The sequence below is a fragment of the Oculina patagonica genome, chromosome 3, assembly GCF_052425735.1.
Source record: "Oculina patagonica isolate OP01 chromosome 3, crgOcupat, whole genome shotgun sequence".
Classification (NCBI taxonomy): Eukaryota; Metazoa; Cnidaria; class Anthozoa; order Scleractinia; family Oculinidae; genus Oculina; species Oculina patagonica.
The window spans coordinates 22,471,328-22,487,102 of record NC_135760.1 but is presented as its reverse complement, the minus strand read 5'-3'; the positions used below and the strand labels follow the sequence as shown (position 1 = coordinate 22,487,102).

The window sequence follows — 15,775 nt, the reverse complement described above, 5'->3', positions numbered from 1 at the left end:
GTTGTTCTTGTGATTATCTTTAACATTTGCTTCTTACCAAATATAATTCATTCTGGTTCATTTTAACGCAATGACGTTCGTAGACTACAAGACGCTTTACTTTCTCCTTTCCGCCAACCATAACAGGCACATTTTTGTCTCGGTAAGGTTTAATGAAATCTCAAGTGAATTATGTGAAGCTGCATCGGTGAAATCTAAGATAACGTCTTTTAATAGGAGCACTTTATAACGCCAGTTGTTAAACGAAAACAAGAAATCCAGTTTAGCTTTAACGTCGTGGAAGTTTTGTTCCAAAGATGATTAAAGATTTGTTGCGTGCAGAACGTTATCAAAAACTTGACAATTAAAGTTTCAACTTTGGATCTTTTAATTGAATGGTCTAAATATGTTCGTACAAAAAATTACGTTCTCAAAAGATTAACAAAATGAACGTATCGGTAGATCTACACAGCAGATAGCGCAAAGCTCCACTGATTAATGTGAACAATCCGCTTCTTACTCAAGTTTTATCGCGAGCACGGCGTTGCGAAGAAGCCGCCAAAATGCAATTAGACAGAAGGTCCCTGGTACCTGGTGCACCCGGGTTCCGGCAACTCTTCGGGAACGTATCGAAGAGTTTCCGATTTTTTTCGACCAATCAGTAATTAGTGAGAACGTCGTGTCCGCTTGAACCGCTTGTCACTATAAGGATATGACGTCATGTTACTTAGCAACCCCCCTGCCGAAAACTGCAGGCCAGCAACGGCGGGCTAACACCGACTACCAAAGTTTTCTTTTACCGACTGCGGGACGAAAGCTAGCCACAGTATATATATTCACAATGCTCACATCCACCAATATGAGAAAGAATTTTATGGAAATCTTAATGAGACGTCTATTCGCAGCATTTTCGTTCACTTTTCAGGAGAATAGAATAGTTATCAGCCTTAATCTTTCTATAAGAAACTTGGGTGTGGCATCATCTTTATTTACGGTTTTCAAAACTTTGAGATCACAGCGAGACACTTTCTTTGTTCTTATCTTCTTATCAAAAGCGAGATAATGATTACAGGGGCTATTCGTCAAAATATTCTTAGTGGGAACAACTAGAAGACGTCTTGTTGGATGCAATTAGCATAAAAATAATTATTTCTAAAAAATACAACAAAAATTAAACTGGAGAGAAGTTATTTTGGCTCCGAAAAAATTTTACAAATGGAGTGCGCCCTGCTGGGACTCAAAATAGCTAGTGAAGAGATTCGGGACAATTTTTTCTCAGGCCACAGCAAAGGGCGCCGAGTGCAAATTGAAGAAATATTGACGATGCATTATCAAGTAATCTATATGTTCATGTTTTTGAAGCTGTGTTGTGTCTATAAAAATCTCTGCTTTGTCACCCAACGAATTAGGTTTTAATTGGGCATTTTCGATACATCGAGCCATTTCTTTTTTCTCGTGAATCCATAATTGTTTACCACACATAATCACGTTTTTCTTTATATAATATAGATCAATTCATTTTCTTGAACTTGCCTTAAAAAGGAATTGGAAAGATTTTTAACACATGCTGTGAAACACATGTTTTCCCTCTAAAACGAAAATAATTATTTAAGTTTTGCCTTGATATTGCTGGAACGCTGTGAAAACGAGTAACAGATATCGAGAAAACATAGACATACCAGTATTTAAAATTTATATAGGTCGAATTTATTGCGAGTCTGTCGGACTATGTACCACAAGAAAGCAATAAAAACAAGCCGTTCGTACTACTTATCTGTTAGGCTTGATCGTGGTTTGGTTTAATTGAATCAAAACGCACCAGTCGTCGCAATTCTGGCTACTAAAATATGTAGTCTTTGGGTTTCCCGTGGTTTTATCTCACTTTCTTATCACAATTGTCAGCTTGAGACACGCGAATATATTGTGATCGCTAGCGCTGAACGTGAAAAATACGACCTAAATATCTTGAAGGCATTCTTACGACTCCTAGCTGAGTGCAGCTTTTGTCGTATTAAACTTCGGCGAGGTTTCATAATTTCGAAAACAGACTGTCAGACTTTGCGACGTGATTTTTATTCATTTTTCGAAAAAACTTGTTTGAATAAATCTAATCAGTACACTACAGGACAAAATATTTTTCGCTGTTATTAGAAAGGTGTTTTTATCAAATTAAAATTTGATGAAAAAATGAACTGATTTTTTTAAACTTCTGAAAAATGAACGAGATTTTTTCTCATATAAAGTAACACATGATATCGTTTTTAATATTGTCCTATACTTCAGTGATTATGTTTTGTCTAGTATTTGGTTTTCATAAAAATGCGGTTGGTCTTGAAAGAAAAGCTACATCAATGCATGTGTATGGAAATTTTTTATTGTACTCCATCCTATTTATGTATTTACTATAATTTCGTTTACATTTGCATGCATAGCTTTTGTATCTTTGTGAATAAGATAATCGTTCAATACGTTTTCTTGCCATTATTAATAATTTTAATACATACTAGTTTTTCTCTCTTTTTAATAATACATCAAAAGCAAATGAAGCCTTTTTCTGCATATTGCTGCTATTCCAAATGGATACAATATTCTCTCGGCGTCAAACAAATATTTACTTTTATAACAAAAATGAAATGAAGATGGCTATAAAAAATTCAAAGACATTTACTACCTTTCCTGATTTTAAAAGTCTAGCTTTCCATGGGCATTCGTTTTTTCTACACAGTTCTCAAATCGAAAATGCTTACAAAATCAAACCATCTGTCATCTGAAGTAAGATGAGTGATCATTCAAGCGTGTAGCCAGGGTCGCGTTCTCGGTTTAGTTACGTAATCTTTATTCCTTTGCTGCTTCTGTTTCTCCTTCTTCTTTGGGGTTTGTGTCTTCTAAAGAAGGCTGAGGGTCCGCCACTAACAAGATTTCATTATGACGGCCAAATAGCCTGAATGGCGGATCATGGCCGGCAGAAACGTACATGTTCTTTACGTACCCCATGCCGTCTCGGTCAAGTAGCTCTTTCAACTTCTTTTCGTTTTCCCGCCAATCTTTATCATTCGCGAAGCCACCAAAATGCAGCGCGTACATTACACGCCCTTCGACCTTCTCGTGAAACACCGTTTCATCTTTGGGAACTGGGGGATTGGCTTGATTTTCGGCTGGGGTGTAGAACGCCATAGTGAAAACCTTGCATTTGCCTTCATCGTCGAGTTCGACTCGGGATTCAACGGGGACAGTCATGGCTATCTTCTTCCCACCTTCGTTTTCGCCCCTGATGTAGTTAAACAGCCGCCAGAATCCAGTGCTCGAGCAATTTTCTAAGTTCCCTTCCTCAAATCTTGTCTTGACCCAATGAGAATCTTCATACAAGCGAACTTCATAACCATCTCTGGATTCGAGAACTTTGAAACGCGGACCCTCAGAACCTCGGTAACTTTCAGGCGTGTGAAATTGGCTTGTGTCTACCTTCGGTTTTTCCTCGCCTTTCAACCAGTTTAACATGGCTTCTCGGTATTTTAGACGATAAACGACGCTACAATAATTACTAACAAGAGATCGCAGCGAGCAATCTCGTCACAACGTGCATACATTCATGATCAACGTTTGGCGAGTTACGTAACGTAACGCAATCAGCACTGCACAACAAACACGTACACGGTGCGTGACATGATTAAAGTGTGGAACGGGGAACGGGGAATACGGAAAATGGAATGGGGAATCTTTAAATTCAGGAATCTCTTAAAACGGGGAGTCTCTGAAATGGGAAATCTGTAAAACGAAATCAAATGTGACCTTTGCGCGTCATACGCGTCATTTGCGCTTCGTTAGATGTTTTTAACCAAGCGTGGATCGTTGTCCAAGGCCAATTTTGGGTAGAAGTTAAATTGACGGAAGGTTCCCATGTCGCAATTGGATTAGTTTAATATATTACGACACATCGAAAAATAGGGCCCTAATGGGTCCGTGTGTTCTGCTCGCATAACGTATCAACATTGATAACTGTCTTCGGTTTTTCGGCTTGCACCAAGATAATTCGTCACGCAAGTTATTATGACATTTGAAACCTTTAAAAGTCGTAACCCTTGTGCATGCAAAGCAACATGACAGCTACCGCTGCGTACGTCACAAACCACAATAAGGTCTGTTTCAGCGCGTATAAATAGCAAACGTGCAAACTGAAAAGAATCCAATACTTTTTTCTGTCGGTAGCTCGTTATGCATTTACTCGGACGTATACAGGATGGGATCTTTGTTTATTTTTTATTTCACGTTAGCTTACGGTTTGTGAGGGTTTATTTTTTTTTTTCACTCCAAGGAAAAAAAGGCTGATCGCGTATTCGTCGTCGTTATACGTTAGCGACCACTGCGTACGTCACGAACCACAACTCTGAAAGCAGCTGAAACCCGTCGTACACACACGTTCTAATATAGCGGGACAGAGAGCTCTTAGCAGGAGCCTGGGCTCCCCATTGTTACGCTCTTTTGTTACAAATTTTGTATTTACACGCATTTACTCGCCCGTTAGTTAAGGTCAAATAAAAAAAACCGAGATCTCATTCTTTATAGGTTCGAGTTAAAGAAAACGAACGATCGACAAAAAAAAGATATTGGATTGTTTTTGCACGTTTGGTATTTATACGCGCTGAAACAGATCTTTTTGTGGTTTCTGACGTAGGTAGCGGTAGCTAACCGCGACGTACGATCACGCATTCTAAAAGATATTGGATTGACGAGGAATACGCATCCCTTTTTCCGTGGGGAAAAATAAACGCTTACGGCCCTTTAGCTAACGTGAAATAAGAATAACGGAAATCCCTTCCTGTATACGTCCGAGTGAAAGCGTAATGAAATGAACTATCAACAAAAAAATATATATTTGAGTTTTTGCTATTTATAAGCGCTGAAACAGACCTTCTTGTGGTTTGTGACGTACGCAGCGGTAGCTGGTATGTTGCTTTGCATGCACAAGGGTTACGACTTTTAAAGGTTTCAAATGTCATAATAACTTGCGTGACGAATTATCTAGGTGTAAGCGAAAAATCGAAGACAGTTATCAATGTTGATACGTTATGCCAGCAGAACACACGGACCCATTAGGGCCCTATTTTTTATATCAGAAACCGAGAATTTTTTTGATTTTTGTTTATTTTTATGATGTAGACTAGTTGATTGTTAAGATAGCAAATTCAACTGATAGATATACCTTTTTACTAAGTCTATAAAAAAGAAAGTATCTGCTATCTATTGTTACATACTTTCCATTGTTACCACATTCTATTGTTACGGACTTCCATTGTTACATCTTTCTATTGTTCTAGACATTCCATTCCCTCCTTCGATAGCAATATGTTCTGCTTGGCATTATGCCATCTGGCATAATAGCAGCAGAACACAATAACCGATCGAATAATGCGCGCAGGTCACTTTTACTCCCTCTGGGTTAACGCGGTGCTCTTTAATACGTTAACTGTGATGTAACGTAAATGGGAATGCCCATTTTAAGTTGAAAATGTACATTATAAAGGTGAAGGACACAAGGCCAATGGTCTAATTTCTTTTCTCAACTCTGAGGTAGTAATTAAACTTAACCCGAAGTGGGGATATAAGTTTTGAGAGCGACTTGCAATGTTTCCCCCTGGCGATCCCAGAATCCTTTACGCATTACACAGGATGCGATTACTGGCAAATCATTCATTGTTTTCAGTCTGATCCATGAATCAAAGGGAGGGTGACACACAATAGCATTTTTTCAGCATAATTTAATCTGGCTTTTATCTATATCAATTTTATCTACATTTTTGTTGTCAAAAGCATGACTTTGCTTGTTTTGTGGTGTTCTAACATTTCTAAAGATCTTCAGGATACTCCAATTCTCCACATAAATACTCTCTCTCTTTTACATTTGTGACTTTAAAGAAGGCCTTGCCATAAGCTGTTTTCAGAAGTTGTACCCAGTCCTTGGTACTTGTTGCGAAGCAGAAAGTGGGCCAGCTCCTACACAAATAGCTCGAGAGCGATCTTTGAGATACACTGCTGGTACATGTAAGCGCGGTGAGGGTACGGTGCTACCAGGAAAATTGCCTTACATGACCGAGTGAAACAATTCGCTAACGTTATGCTATAAAATACCAGACACATTTGAGGAACATAGACAAGGGTTAACAAGTCTAAAAAAACAAAGATGTTTTTCACTTTATTCAGTTCACGTGAAACATGCATGGTGCCTTATTTTGTATGTATATCTGCATTGTTTCAACAAAAGGTGCCCAGCAGGCTGACAGAAAGGCCTGAAATTCACTAACAGCCAACCTCTCTCCCCCTGGCTCAACCGGGGGGGGGCAAGGTGGAGTGCCTAGTGACCCCCGATAACAGCCAAGATGCCACAGGGCTGCAGCCAGCTGCCACAAATATGATATTCAATAGTAAAATACCATGGCGTTGCTCTGACTGGCAAAGTCTGGTGAAATTGACCCAAAACTTGACTATGTCCATCCCCTCCCCCAAGCAAGACAGCAAATCAATGCCTGACCCTGGGCTCCCTGGGGCTGTTACGTATTGAGGCACTGAAAATAAAGCTTTTAGGCCCTTGCGTTGAAACCCACCACTAATCTTAAAGCTTATCTTCACTCCAGATCCTGCAAAACCAGCCTGTTTGAAACATGAAAAGTTGACCTTAAGCCTTTTTGGAAAAATACAAAAACGTAGATCCAGCCTAATGTTCATTCCAGGTTTAAAAGAACCGATTAAGAAAGTGTCAAATGAGGCACTGAAAATGAAGATTTTCGGCCCTTGCGTCGAATGGATATACCACTCCCTATATTAAAGCCTTTATTCTCTTCAGATCCAGCAAAACCAGCCAATTTGAAACATGGAACGTACAGGTTGGGCTTCTTTGGAAAAATGCCAACACGTGGATTCAGCCTAATGTTCACTCCAAGTTCGAAGTACCGAATGAAAATGACCGAAAATGAAGATTTTCGGTCTTTGGGTTGAAATACCACCACATATATTTAAGCTTATTTTCTCTCCAGATCAAGCAAAAACAGGCAGTTTGAAACTTGAAACGTCACAGTTTCTTTTTAGAAAAACCCCAACACGGGCTGGATTAGTCATAGAAAAGAAAATTAGGCTGGATTCAGCCTAATTTTCACTCCAGGTTCAAAAGAACCGAATAAGAAAGTATTACATCAGGCATTAAAGAAACGAAGATTTTCGGCCCTTGCGTTGAAATACCACAATGTAACATAAAGCTTATTTTCTCACCAGATCCAGCCAAACCAGCCAGTATGAAACTTGAAACGTATCCTTTGGTCCTTTTTGGAAAAACGTCAACACGTGGATTCAGCCTAATGTTCACTCCTGCTTCAAAAGAACCGAATAAGAAAATGTCACATCCGATGCACTGAAAACGAAAATTCTCGGTCCATGCTTTTTAATACAACCACATATCGTAAAGTTTATTTTCTCTCCAGATAAGGCAAAACCAGCCAGTTTGAAACTTGAAACGAATAGTTTAGGCCTTTCTAAAGAAAGGCCAACACGTGGATTCAGTCTAATGTTCACTCCAGGTTGAAAAGAAACTAATATGAAAGTGTCACAAGGGTCACTGAAAATGAAGATTTTCAGCCCTTGGGTCGAAATACCATGCCCTATATGAAAGCCTTTATTCTCACCAGATCTAACAAAACCAGCCAATTTGAAACATGAAACGTACAGTTTGGGCCTTTGTGGAAAACTGCCAACACATGCATTCAGCCTAATATTTACTCCGGTTTTAAAACAACCTAATCAGAAAGTGTCTCATCAGGCACTGGAACAAAGATTCTCGGTCCTTGCGTTCTAATACCACAACGTATCGTAAAGTTTATTTTCTCTCCAGATGAGGTAAAACCAGACAATTTCAAACTTACAACGTACAGTTCGGGTCTTTTTGGAAAAATGCCAGCACGTGGTTTCAGCTTTATGTTCACTCCAGTTCAAAAGAACCGAATAAGAAAGTGTCACATGAGGCACCGAAATTGAAGATTTTCGGCGCTAGCGTTGAAAAACCACCTTGTATAGTAAAGCTTATTTTCTCTCAGTATTTGGCAAAAACAGCCAGTTTGAAACTTTAAACGTACAGTTTAGGCCTTTTTGGAAAAATGCCAACACGTGGACTTGCCATAATGTTCATTCCAGGTTCAAAAGAAGAGAATAAAAAAGCGTCACACGAGGCACTGAAAATGACGATATTCGGCGATAGCGTTGAAGAACCACCTGGTATAAAGCTTATTTTCTCTCCAGATCCAGCAAAACCAGCCAGTTTGAAACTTCAAACGTACAGGTCGGCACTTTTTGGAAAAAACGCCAACACGTGGATTCAGCCTTATTTTCACTCCAGGTTCAAAAGAGCGGAACAAGAAAGTGTTACATCAGGCATTGAAAACGAAGATTTTCGGCCATTGTGTTGATATACCACCACATATCTTAAATTTTATTTTCTTTCCAGATCCAGCAAAACCAGGCAGTTTAAAAACTTGAAACGTACAGTTTGGTTCCTTTTGGAAAAATGCCAACACGTGCATCCAGCCTCATGTTCCCTCCAGGTTCAAAAGAACTGAATAAGAAAGTGCCACTTGAGGCACTGAAAACGAAGATTTTCGGCGCTAGCGTTGAAAAACCACCTCGTATATTAAAGCTTATTTTCTCTCTGGATCCAGCAAAACCAGCCAGTTTGAAACTTGAAACGTACAGTTAGGGCCTATTTGAAAACATGCCAACACGTAGATTCAGCCTAACATTTACTTCTGGTTAGAAAGAGCCGAATAAGAAAGTGATACACGAGGCTATGAAAACGAAGATTCTCGGTCCTTGCTTTATAATACCACCACGTATCTTAAAGCTTATTTTGTCTCCAGATCCATCGAAACCAGGTAATTTGAAACTTAAAACGTACAGGTTGGCTCTTTTTGAAAAAATGCCAACACGTGGATTCAGCCTAATGTTCACTTCAGGTTCAAAAGAACACACTAAGAATAAGTCACTTGAGCCATTGCAAATGAAGATTTTTGGACCTTTTGTTGAAATACCACCACGTATCTTAAATCTAATTTTCTCTCCAGATCCAGCAAAACCAGGCAGTTTGAAACTTAAAACGTACAGGTTGGCACTTTTTGGAAAAAACGCCAACACGTGGATTCAGCCTAATTTTCACTCCAGGTTCAAAAGAGCGGAACAAGAAAGTGTTACATCAGGCATTGAAAACGAAGATTTTCGGCCATTGTGTTGATATACCACCAAGTATCTTAAATTTTATTTTCTCGCCATATCCAGCAAAACCAGCCAGTTTAAAAACTTGAAACGTACAGTTTGGTTCCTTTTGGAAAAATGGCAACACGTGCATCCAGTATCGTGTTCCCTCCAGGTTTAAAAGAACCGAATAAGAAAGTGCGACATGAGGCACTAAAAACGAAGATTTTTGGCCCTTTTGTTGAAATACCACCACGTATCTAAAATCTTGTTTTTTCTCCAGATCCAGAAAAACCAGCCAGTATGAAACTTGCAACGTACAGTTTGGTCTTTTTTGGAAAAATGTCAAGACGTGGATGCAGCCTAATATTCACTCCTGGTTTTTAAGAACGAAATAAAAAAGTGTCACTTGAGGCACTGAAAACCAAGATTTTCGGCTCTTCAGTTGATATACCACCACGTATCTAAAAGCGTCGTTTCTCTCCAGATCCTGCAAAACCAGGCAGTTTGAAGCTGTTCGGGTTTTTTTTGAATAATGCTGATACGTGGATTCAGCCTAACATTCACTCATGGTTCGAAAGCGCCAAATGAGGAAGTGTCAGATCTGGCACTAAAAACGAAGATTCTTGGTCCTTGCGTTATAATACCACCACGTACCGTGAAGTTTATTTTCTCTCCAGATCCAGCAAGACCAGCCAGTATGAAACTTGCGACGTATAGTTTGGTCCTTTTTGGAAAAATGTCAACACGTGGATTCAGTCTAATTTTTACTCCAGGTCCAAAAGAACAGAATAGGAAAGTGTCACAAGAGGCACTGAAAATGAAGATTTTCGGCCCTTGCGTCGAAATACCACTCCCTATATTAAAGCCTTTATTCTCTTCAGATCCACAGAAACCAGCCAATTTGAAACATGAAACTTACCGTTTGGGCTTTTTTGGAAAAATGACAACACGTGGATTCAGCCTAATGTTCACTACAGTTTCGAAAGAGCCGAATAAGAAAGTTTCACATTCGGGTTTTGCGTTATAATACCACCACGTATCTTAAAGCTACCGTCGCCCTTCAAGTACGGATCCCGGAGTTCATCTTTTGTCAAATGAGTGTAGATATCTCCAAATAAAACAAAGCATTTCGATTTTTCAATCAAAGGAGCACAATTTTGAAAAATGAGCATAATTTCAGCATTTTGTGGACAAAAATCGAGCATTGCTAGGAGCATAAAATGCCAGTTTTACTAGCATAATCGGAAGGGTCCTAGACTGGAGAGGGGCCCTGTGAGAGTTAAATGCCTTATCCAAGAACACAGCCCAATAACCCGGCCAGGGCTAGAAACCGGACCGCTCGATCCTCGATCCGAAATAAAGCGTGCTAACCATAAGGTCACCGCGCCTTTCAACAATAACGATAAAATAATAAATATAATAAATTAGGTTTACTTGTAACTTATTATGGGAAAATGTTACTTGAAAAAAGCACCAGAAGGGTGAATAAGTTAGTATAAAGTTGTGGTGTCAAGAGATAAAACAAACATTAATATTATACGTATGTACACTTATAAACAGAGAGAAAATATAGGGAAAAATGTATGGTATTAGATAATTCTTGTCTTAATTCTATTATATAGATTACAAGCCCAAAATTAATCCCCAAAAAGAAATAAATGCTCCAATGCCATTTAGGGTTGATCACATTTCTTTAAAACGTTAATCTTGCTTTTTTTGTAGGTGATTCTTGTGGTGGTAGTTTTGGTGGTGGAGGAGGAGGAGGTAAACTGTTTACTTTTGTTTTAACTTAATAACAGACCCGCTGTCTTTCCATACATATTTGTGCATACCAATGTACGATTGTTAGTACGAAAACGGCTGGTTTTCACGGTATTTGCTCGTTGGCGAGGCAGTCAATAATTTTATGATCCTTTTACCAGTGACGTATTGATAAAGTGAATGCGAATAAAAACGTTTTTGTGATTATTTTTTCAAGGTGGACCTCAATTTGGCAATATCGACCTTGAGTCACGGCTGAGTTACTGTGGGGGTAGTGGAGGGGGTGGAGGTAGTGCATTTAGTGACTCCAACCGAGGACAGATATAACATCAACAGGCGGGGGCCTGTTTTCTCTACAGCTTCAAGAACTGGGGCTGGAAGGAACTATGCAAATGGTGATAATAATTAATTTTTAGCCCTTTTATGAGCCTACTGTTAGTAGATTCGGTGTTTAAATTGTAGTACGAATTTGACGTCTTTAAAATAACGAGTACTTGCTTGCTTGCTTGTAGCCTGCGAATACAGCCGCCTCTCAACACTCCCGGCCGTTTCGCGGCAAGCGGCCGGAGCGCGGAGAGGCGGCTGTATTCGCAGCCTAGCTAGTCCAGTCCCTGAACTCTCTGTTCCGCGCACGTTTTATAGGGGCTGAACCCAGGCGCGCGAAGAGAGAGTCCAGGATAACTTGCATGCGCATGCTCAGAACGAACCAATCACAAGCGAGGAGTGTGGCGTCACTTGTTTGAGACGTGCGCGCTAGGCTAAAACTGGCTCGCTCAAATGAAGAATTCAACTACGCAACCGAGCGCGCGAATAAATGCAAGAAAAAAAACTGTGCTCAATAGCCGATTCCCTCTATAGCGTGCGCCTGCAGGAAATCACGGTAGTTGTATTCATCAAACCATGCGCGAGACTCAGCAACGCGCATTGTTGCTGAGTCTCGCGCACGGTTTGATGAATACAACTACCGTGATTCCCTGCAGGCGCGCGCTATAGAGGGAATCGGCTATTGCATCCAAAACCAATTCAATAAACAGCTACAAAATACTAGGAATGGTTGACGGATAGCGATTTTTGTTTTGGTCGTTAGCTTTTAGCAGACACTGACTGCAAAGCTAGGCTTTTTAAAGTTATTCCGGTGATCCTGCTTTAGTACACGGTCGCGTAGTTGAACTCGCCATCTGTGCGCGCGCGTTTTCAAAAGGGCTGCCAAATATGGTTTTTCCCTCAATTTTGGGGGGAAAACTGGCGCATGCGCATGCAGGTTATCCTGGACTCTCTCTTCGCGCGCCTGGGTTCAGCCCCTATAAAACGCGCGCGGAAGAGAGAGTTCAGGGACTGGATTACAGCCTAGCTTGCTTACTTATTTTTATTGTTTTGTCACTATATTCTAAAATCGTGTCATGTTACTAGTATCACAGTATTACCACATTCCACAGGTCAACCAGGCCAGTGCCTAAATAAAATTGCTCGCAGATCAGCCCCTGGCAGTGTGGTTAACTTCATCGAAAACCAAACCACCGGACCAAAGCACTAAAGTTGATTGATTAAAACAAAGTTGACAGAATAAGTGGTAAATAAATAATAAATATTATTTTTTCCTGGTTAAAACAAATTTTTAGTTATAAAAGTTTAAAAATATTCAAATGGTCTGGATAAAAGCAGACAAACTACTATTTTTAAAAAATGTACAACAACTTTTAGTTTGCAAGACATGTTTCGATCGTTCCAACGATCATCTTCAGTTGTGGGATCGTTTACAGTTGAAGTTGAATTTTTTACAAGCAATGGCGTAACATGCGTGATACGCAACATTCGTGATACATTTTAAATTTAACGTGCAGCATTTAAATACGCGAGACATGGAACAATGCGCGCGAGTATAAATACACGGCAAAGAAATTAAACAGCAAAAATAACTAAGTAAATTACAATTATCACACAAAATGATGCAAAAAAATTAAATTAAATTAAACGACACTTATTTATAAGAAAATAACATAATACTAAAATGAAAGAGTTAAGTCAGCATGTTTGAGCTGTTTATTTAACGTGGGGTTTTCCCAGCGGATGTGGACAGCCTCTTTTAAAATTAGTTGTAGTCTATTGGGTGCGGAATCTACAATAGAAAAGCAGTTCTTAGATGCAAGCCTACGGCATGCCTCAGACTGCTGCAGATGTTGGTAAATGTGTGAGTTCCTGTCCCTACTCAGATGCTCACGAATGCGCGTTGAAAGATGACGGCTAGTTTCGCCGATGTAACAGGCATTACATCCTGCACAAGAAAATTTGTAGACAACGCGCGAACGGAGATCGAGAGGAACAGGATCCTTCACACTGAACATACTAACACCCCTCTGTAACAGACCTGGTGACACCTGATTTTCCACCAGGTTTTCAACACAAAATCGACCAGGGCAGTCAAAAATCCACCAGGTTGATTATTTTTTCACAGAGGGCGATGATTTATTAAATCTAACCTTGATGTATATACATGCAAAACTTTGTAACCCAGTATGCAATAAACTTAGCGGGGTAATCGTGTACACTTTTCCGCACCGATGTCGCCTAACGGCTGTAGATGACACCGTGTTTTTTTTTTTCGCACTGTACGTAAACAACTGAAGTAATGCCCTCTTTGTATCCTGCTCTTACACAGAGAAAAGTGGCAAAGGAGAAACGGAATCGAATAAAGGCATCGGACTTAATTTCTTGTATAAGAAGTCCTTTAAGGCCTTCGCGTTATACGGCAAACGGGCCGATTTTGCGATCCCCGAGCGTTCTTTGTATCGAACAGTGCATTACCTACCGCCACGAGATCCGCAATGGGTCAAATTTAGCAAATCATTGTAACAGTGAGCCAATAAGTCACCCTACTATTGACACTGTCAGTTCGCACTTGGACCTGAATCAGTCGCCGGGGATATATTCCTAAAATCCTCTGAGGTATCATAAACGGCACGCAATGCATGCAGAAGCGATAACGAACAGAAGAACAAATTCCGCCGACCGCCTTATGATATAAGGCGATGGTGACTAACGATATCGCCTTAAAAAATGATTAAACTTGCTTTAGATGCATGTTACTTTTCCAGTTCTTAGCAGGCCTGTGGGCAGGATTTAAAACGACGGTTCTTTAGAGCGACAAAGATCTGAAATATGCAATCGTGTGAACGCCGAAGATGTCAGCTACTGGGGATCCAGGGGCATGCCTCCCCGGGAAATTTTGAAAGATTAGACAGCCCGAAACCACATTTCGTGCGTTTTGAAGGGAGTTTATATGCAACCAGGCAGCTTAAAGTAAACTTAAAAAAACACGATTATTTCTAGATCTTTTCAGTTAAAATCAAAGTTCCTTATTTTTGGAAAGGGAACGCGCCTCACCAGGCAACCAACTTTGCGCTTGACGGATTACACCACCAAAACCCAGTTTACGACTTAAAATTCCTAAACCGCGCGTCGAAGGACTTTGAGAAAGTCTAGGTTAATTTTATTTTAGCCTGATATTCGATACTGTTTCAAAGAGATTGGAGAACGTATCGTGGGATCATTTTCTCGACTCCCTTAGAGTTTGAACGTCTCTCAAGCCCTGCTAATCTAAATACAAGTTTGAGTACTTTTCCAGAAGGTAACTGACATAAAGATTTATTATCAAAAAGCCGTGCACCAAGAGACAGATCCAGGGGTTGCCTAGTACGGGCGCGCCTAAATTTAAACTGTGTCGTCCGTTTACCGTTACAGTTGCAAAATGTTCAAAATGCCTGCTCTTATTCGTTGATCCATTTTTGGAAGGTCAAAGCATAAAAAATCAAATAAAGAAAGCCGTCTGCTTATATCTTTAACAGGTCGAATAAATTGTCTCTTTTTTTCGGATTTAGCGAGCAATGAAAAGTACGTGTTAATGACTGCTGTCCTCCAGGTGGGCATCAATAGTTTCATGCAGGTGAAAGCTACACAAAGCGGTACTACTTACACAGTCCTTACAATCTGAGGCATCCTAATTAAGATTTACCGTAATACGCCACTTGAATGATCTTGAATGTACTTGAATAACTTGCGTATTTTTTACATCACATTGTGCCGGCGGACTGCAAAGTTAAACACGATATTTACATCAAACGCCTCTCAAACTGCTCAAGGCTGCTTAATCGACGAAAAAAACCGCTTAATACTTACCAAGAATTATGTCGGTCAAGCTGGTTATCCTCTGCGTAGTTATTCTATAAAACGCTTTAGATAGCCGGGTCAAAAATACTTCCACACATTTGTTTTGGGCCGCGCGCGCTGTTCAAATCTCAAATCGCTCTAAATCATTCACAAGCTCGTATTACCCACAGAAAAGGAAACAGATCTGTTTTGTCTCTTCAGTGACGTGCTTGACAACGGAATAAGCGACAAAAACAATAGAAAAAAGTTAACAATTACTTTTTGCTATATTTACGTCAAGTTATAGTCAATTATTAAATTATCTTTTTGCCGCGCGTCGTTTTCTTCTGTTTATTAAAACTAGCGGAAAGATTTTGGTTGGATCAGTTTTCCTGACCGGGGAGAAATAATATTGACCAGGGATTTTTCAGATTTTCACCAGGGACCAGGGAGGTCAAATTTCCACCAGGGAGGGCAAAATAACCCACCAGGTCGGGTTTCACCAGGTCTGTTACAGAGGGGTGTATACTACTCACTTTAAAAGACGAAAAAACTAACTTAATTTCAATGTTAGTACAATAACGGTGGACAAGTTTACGCAATCTCTTCTGAGCTTCTGCAGAAAAGGATCCTATATAAGGTAACTTAAAATAATAAGATGAAA

At 39.8% G+C, this 15,775-nt stretch overlaps 1 protein-coding gene across 1 annotated transcript; it reads right to left on the bottom strand.

Moving 5' to 3' along the window:
- Nucleotides 1-2,224: 2,224 nt before the first annotated feature.
- LOC144645731 (heme-binding protein 2-like) lies at nucleotides 2,225-3,579 on the bottom strand. The gene has a single exon (XM_078505279.1). The coding sequence runs from the start codon at nucleotides 3,475-3,477 to the stop codon at nucleotides 2,815-2,817; it is 663 nt and encodes a 220-aa protein (XP_078361405.1). The 5' UTR covers nucleotides 3,478-3,579; the 3' UTR covers nucleotides 2,225-2,814.
- Nucleotides 3,580-15,775: the final 12,196 nt, after the last annotated feature.

What these genes read in the sequence shown, in the direction of transcription:
- LOC144645731 (XM_078505279.1), bottom strand. Translation starts at nt 3,477, where the DNA reads ATGTTAAACTGGTTGAAAGGCGAGGAAAAACCGAAGGTAGACACAAGC.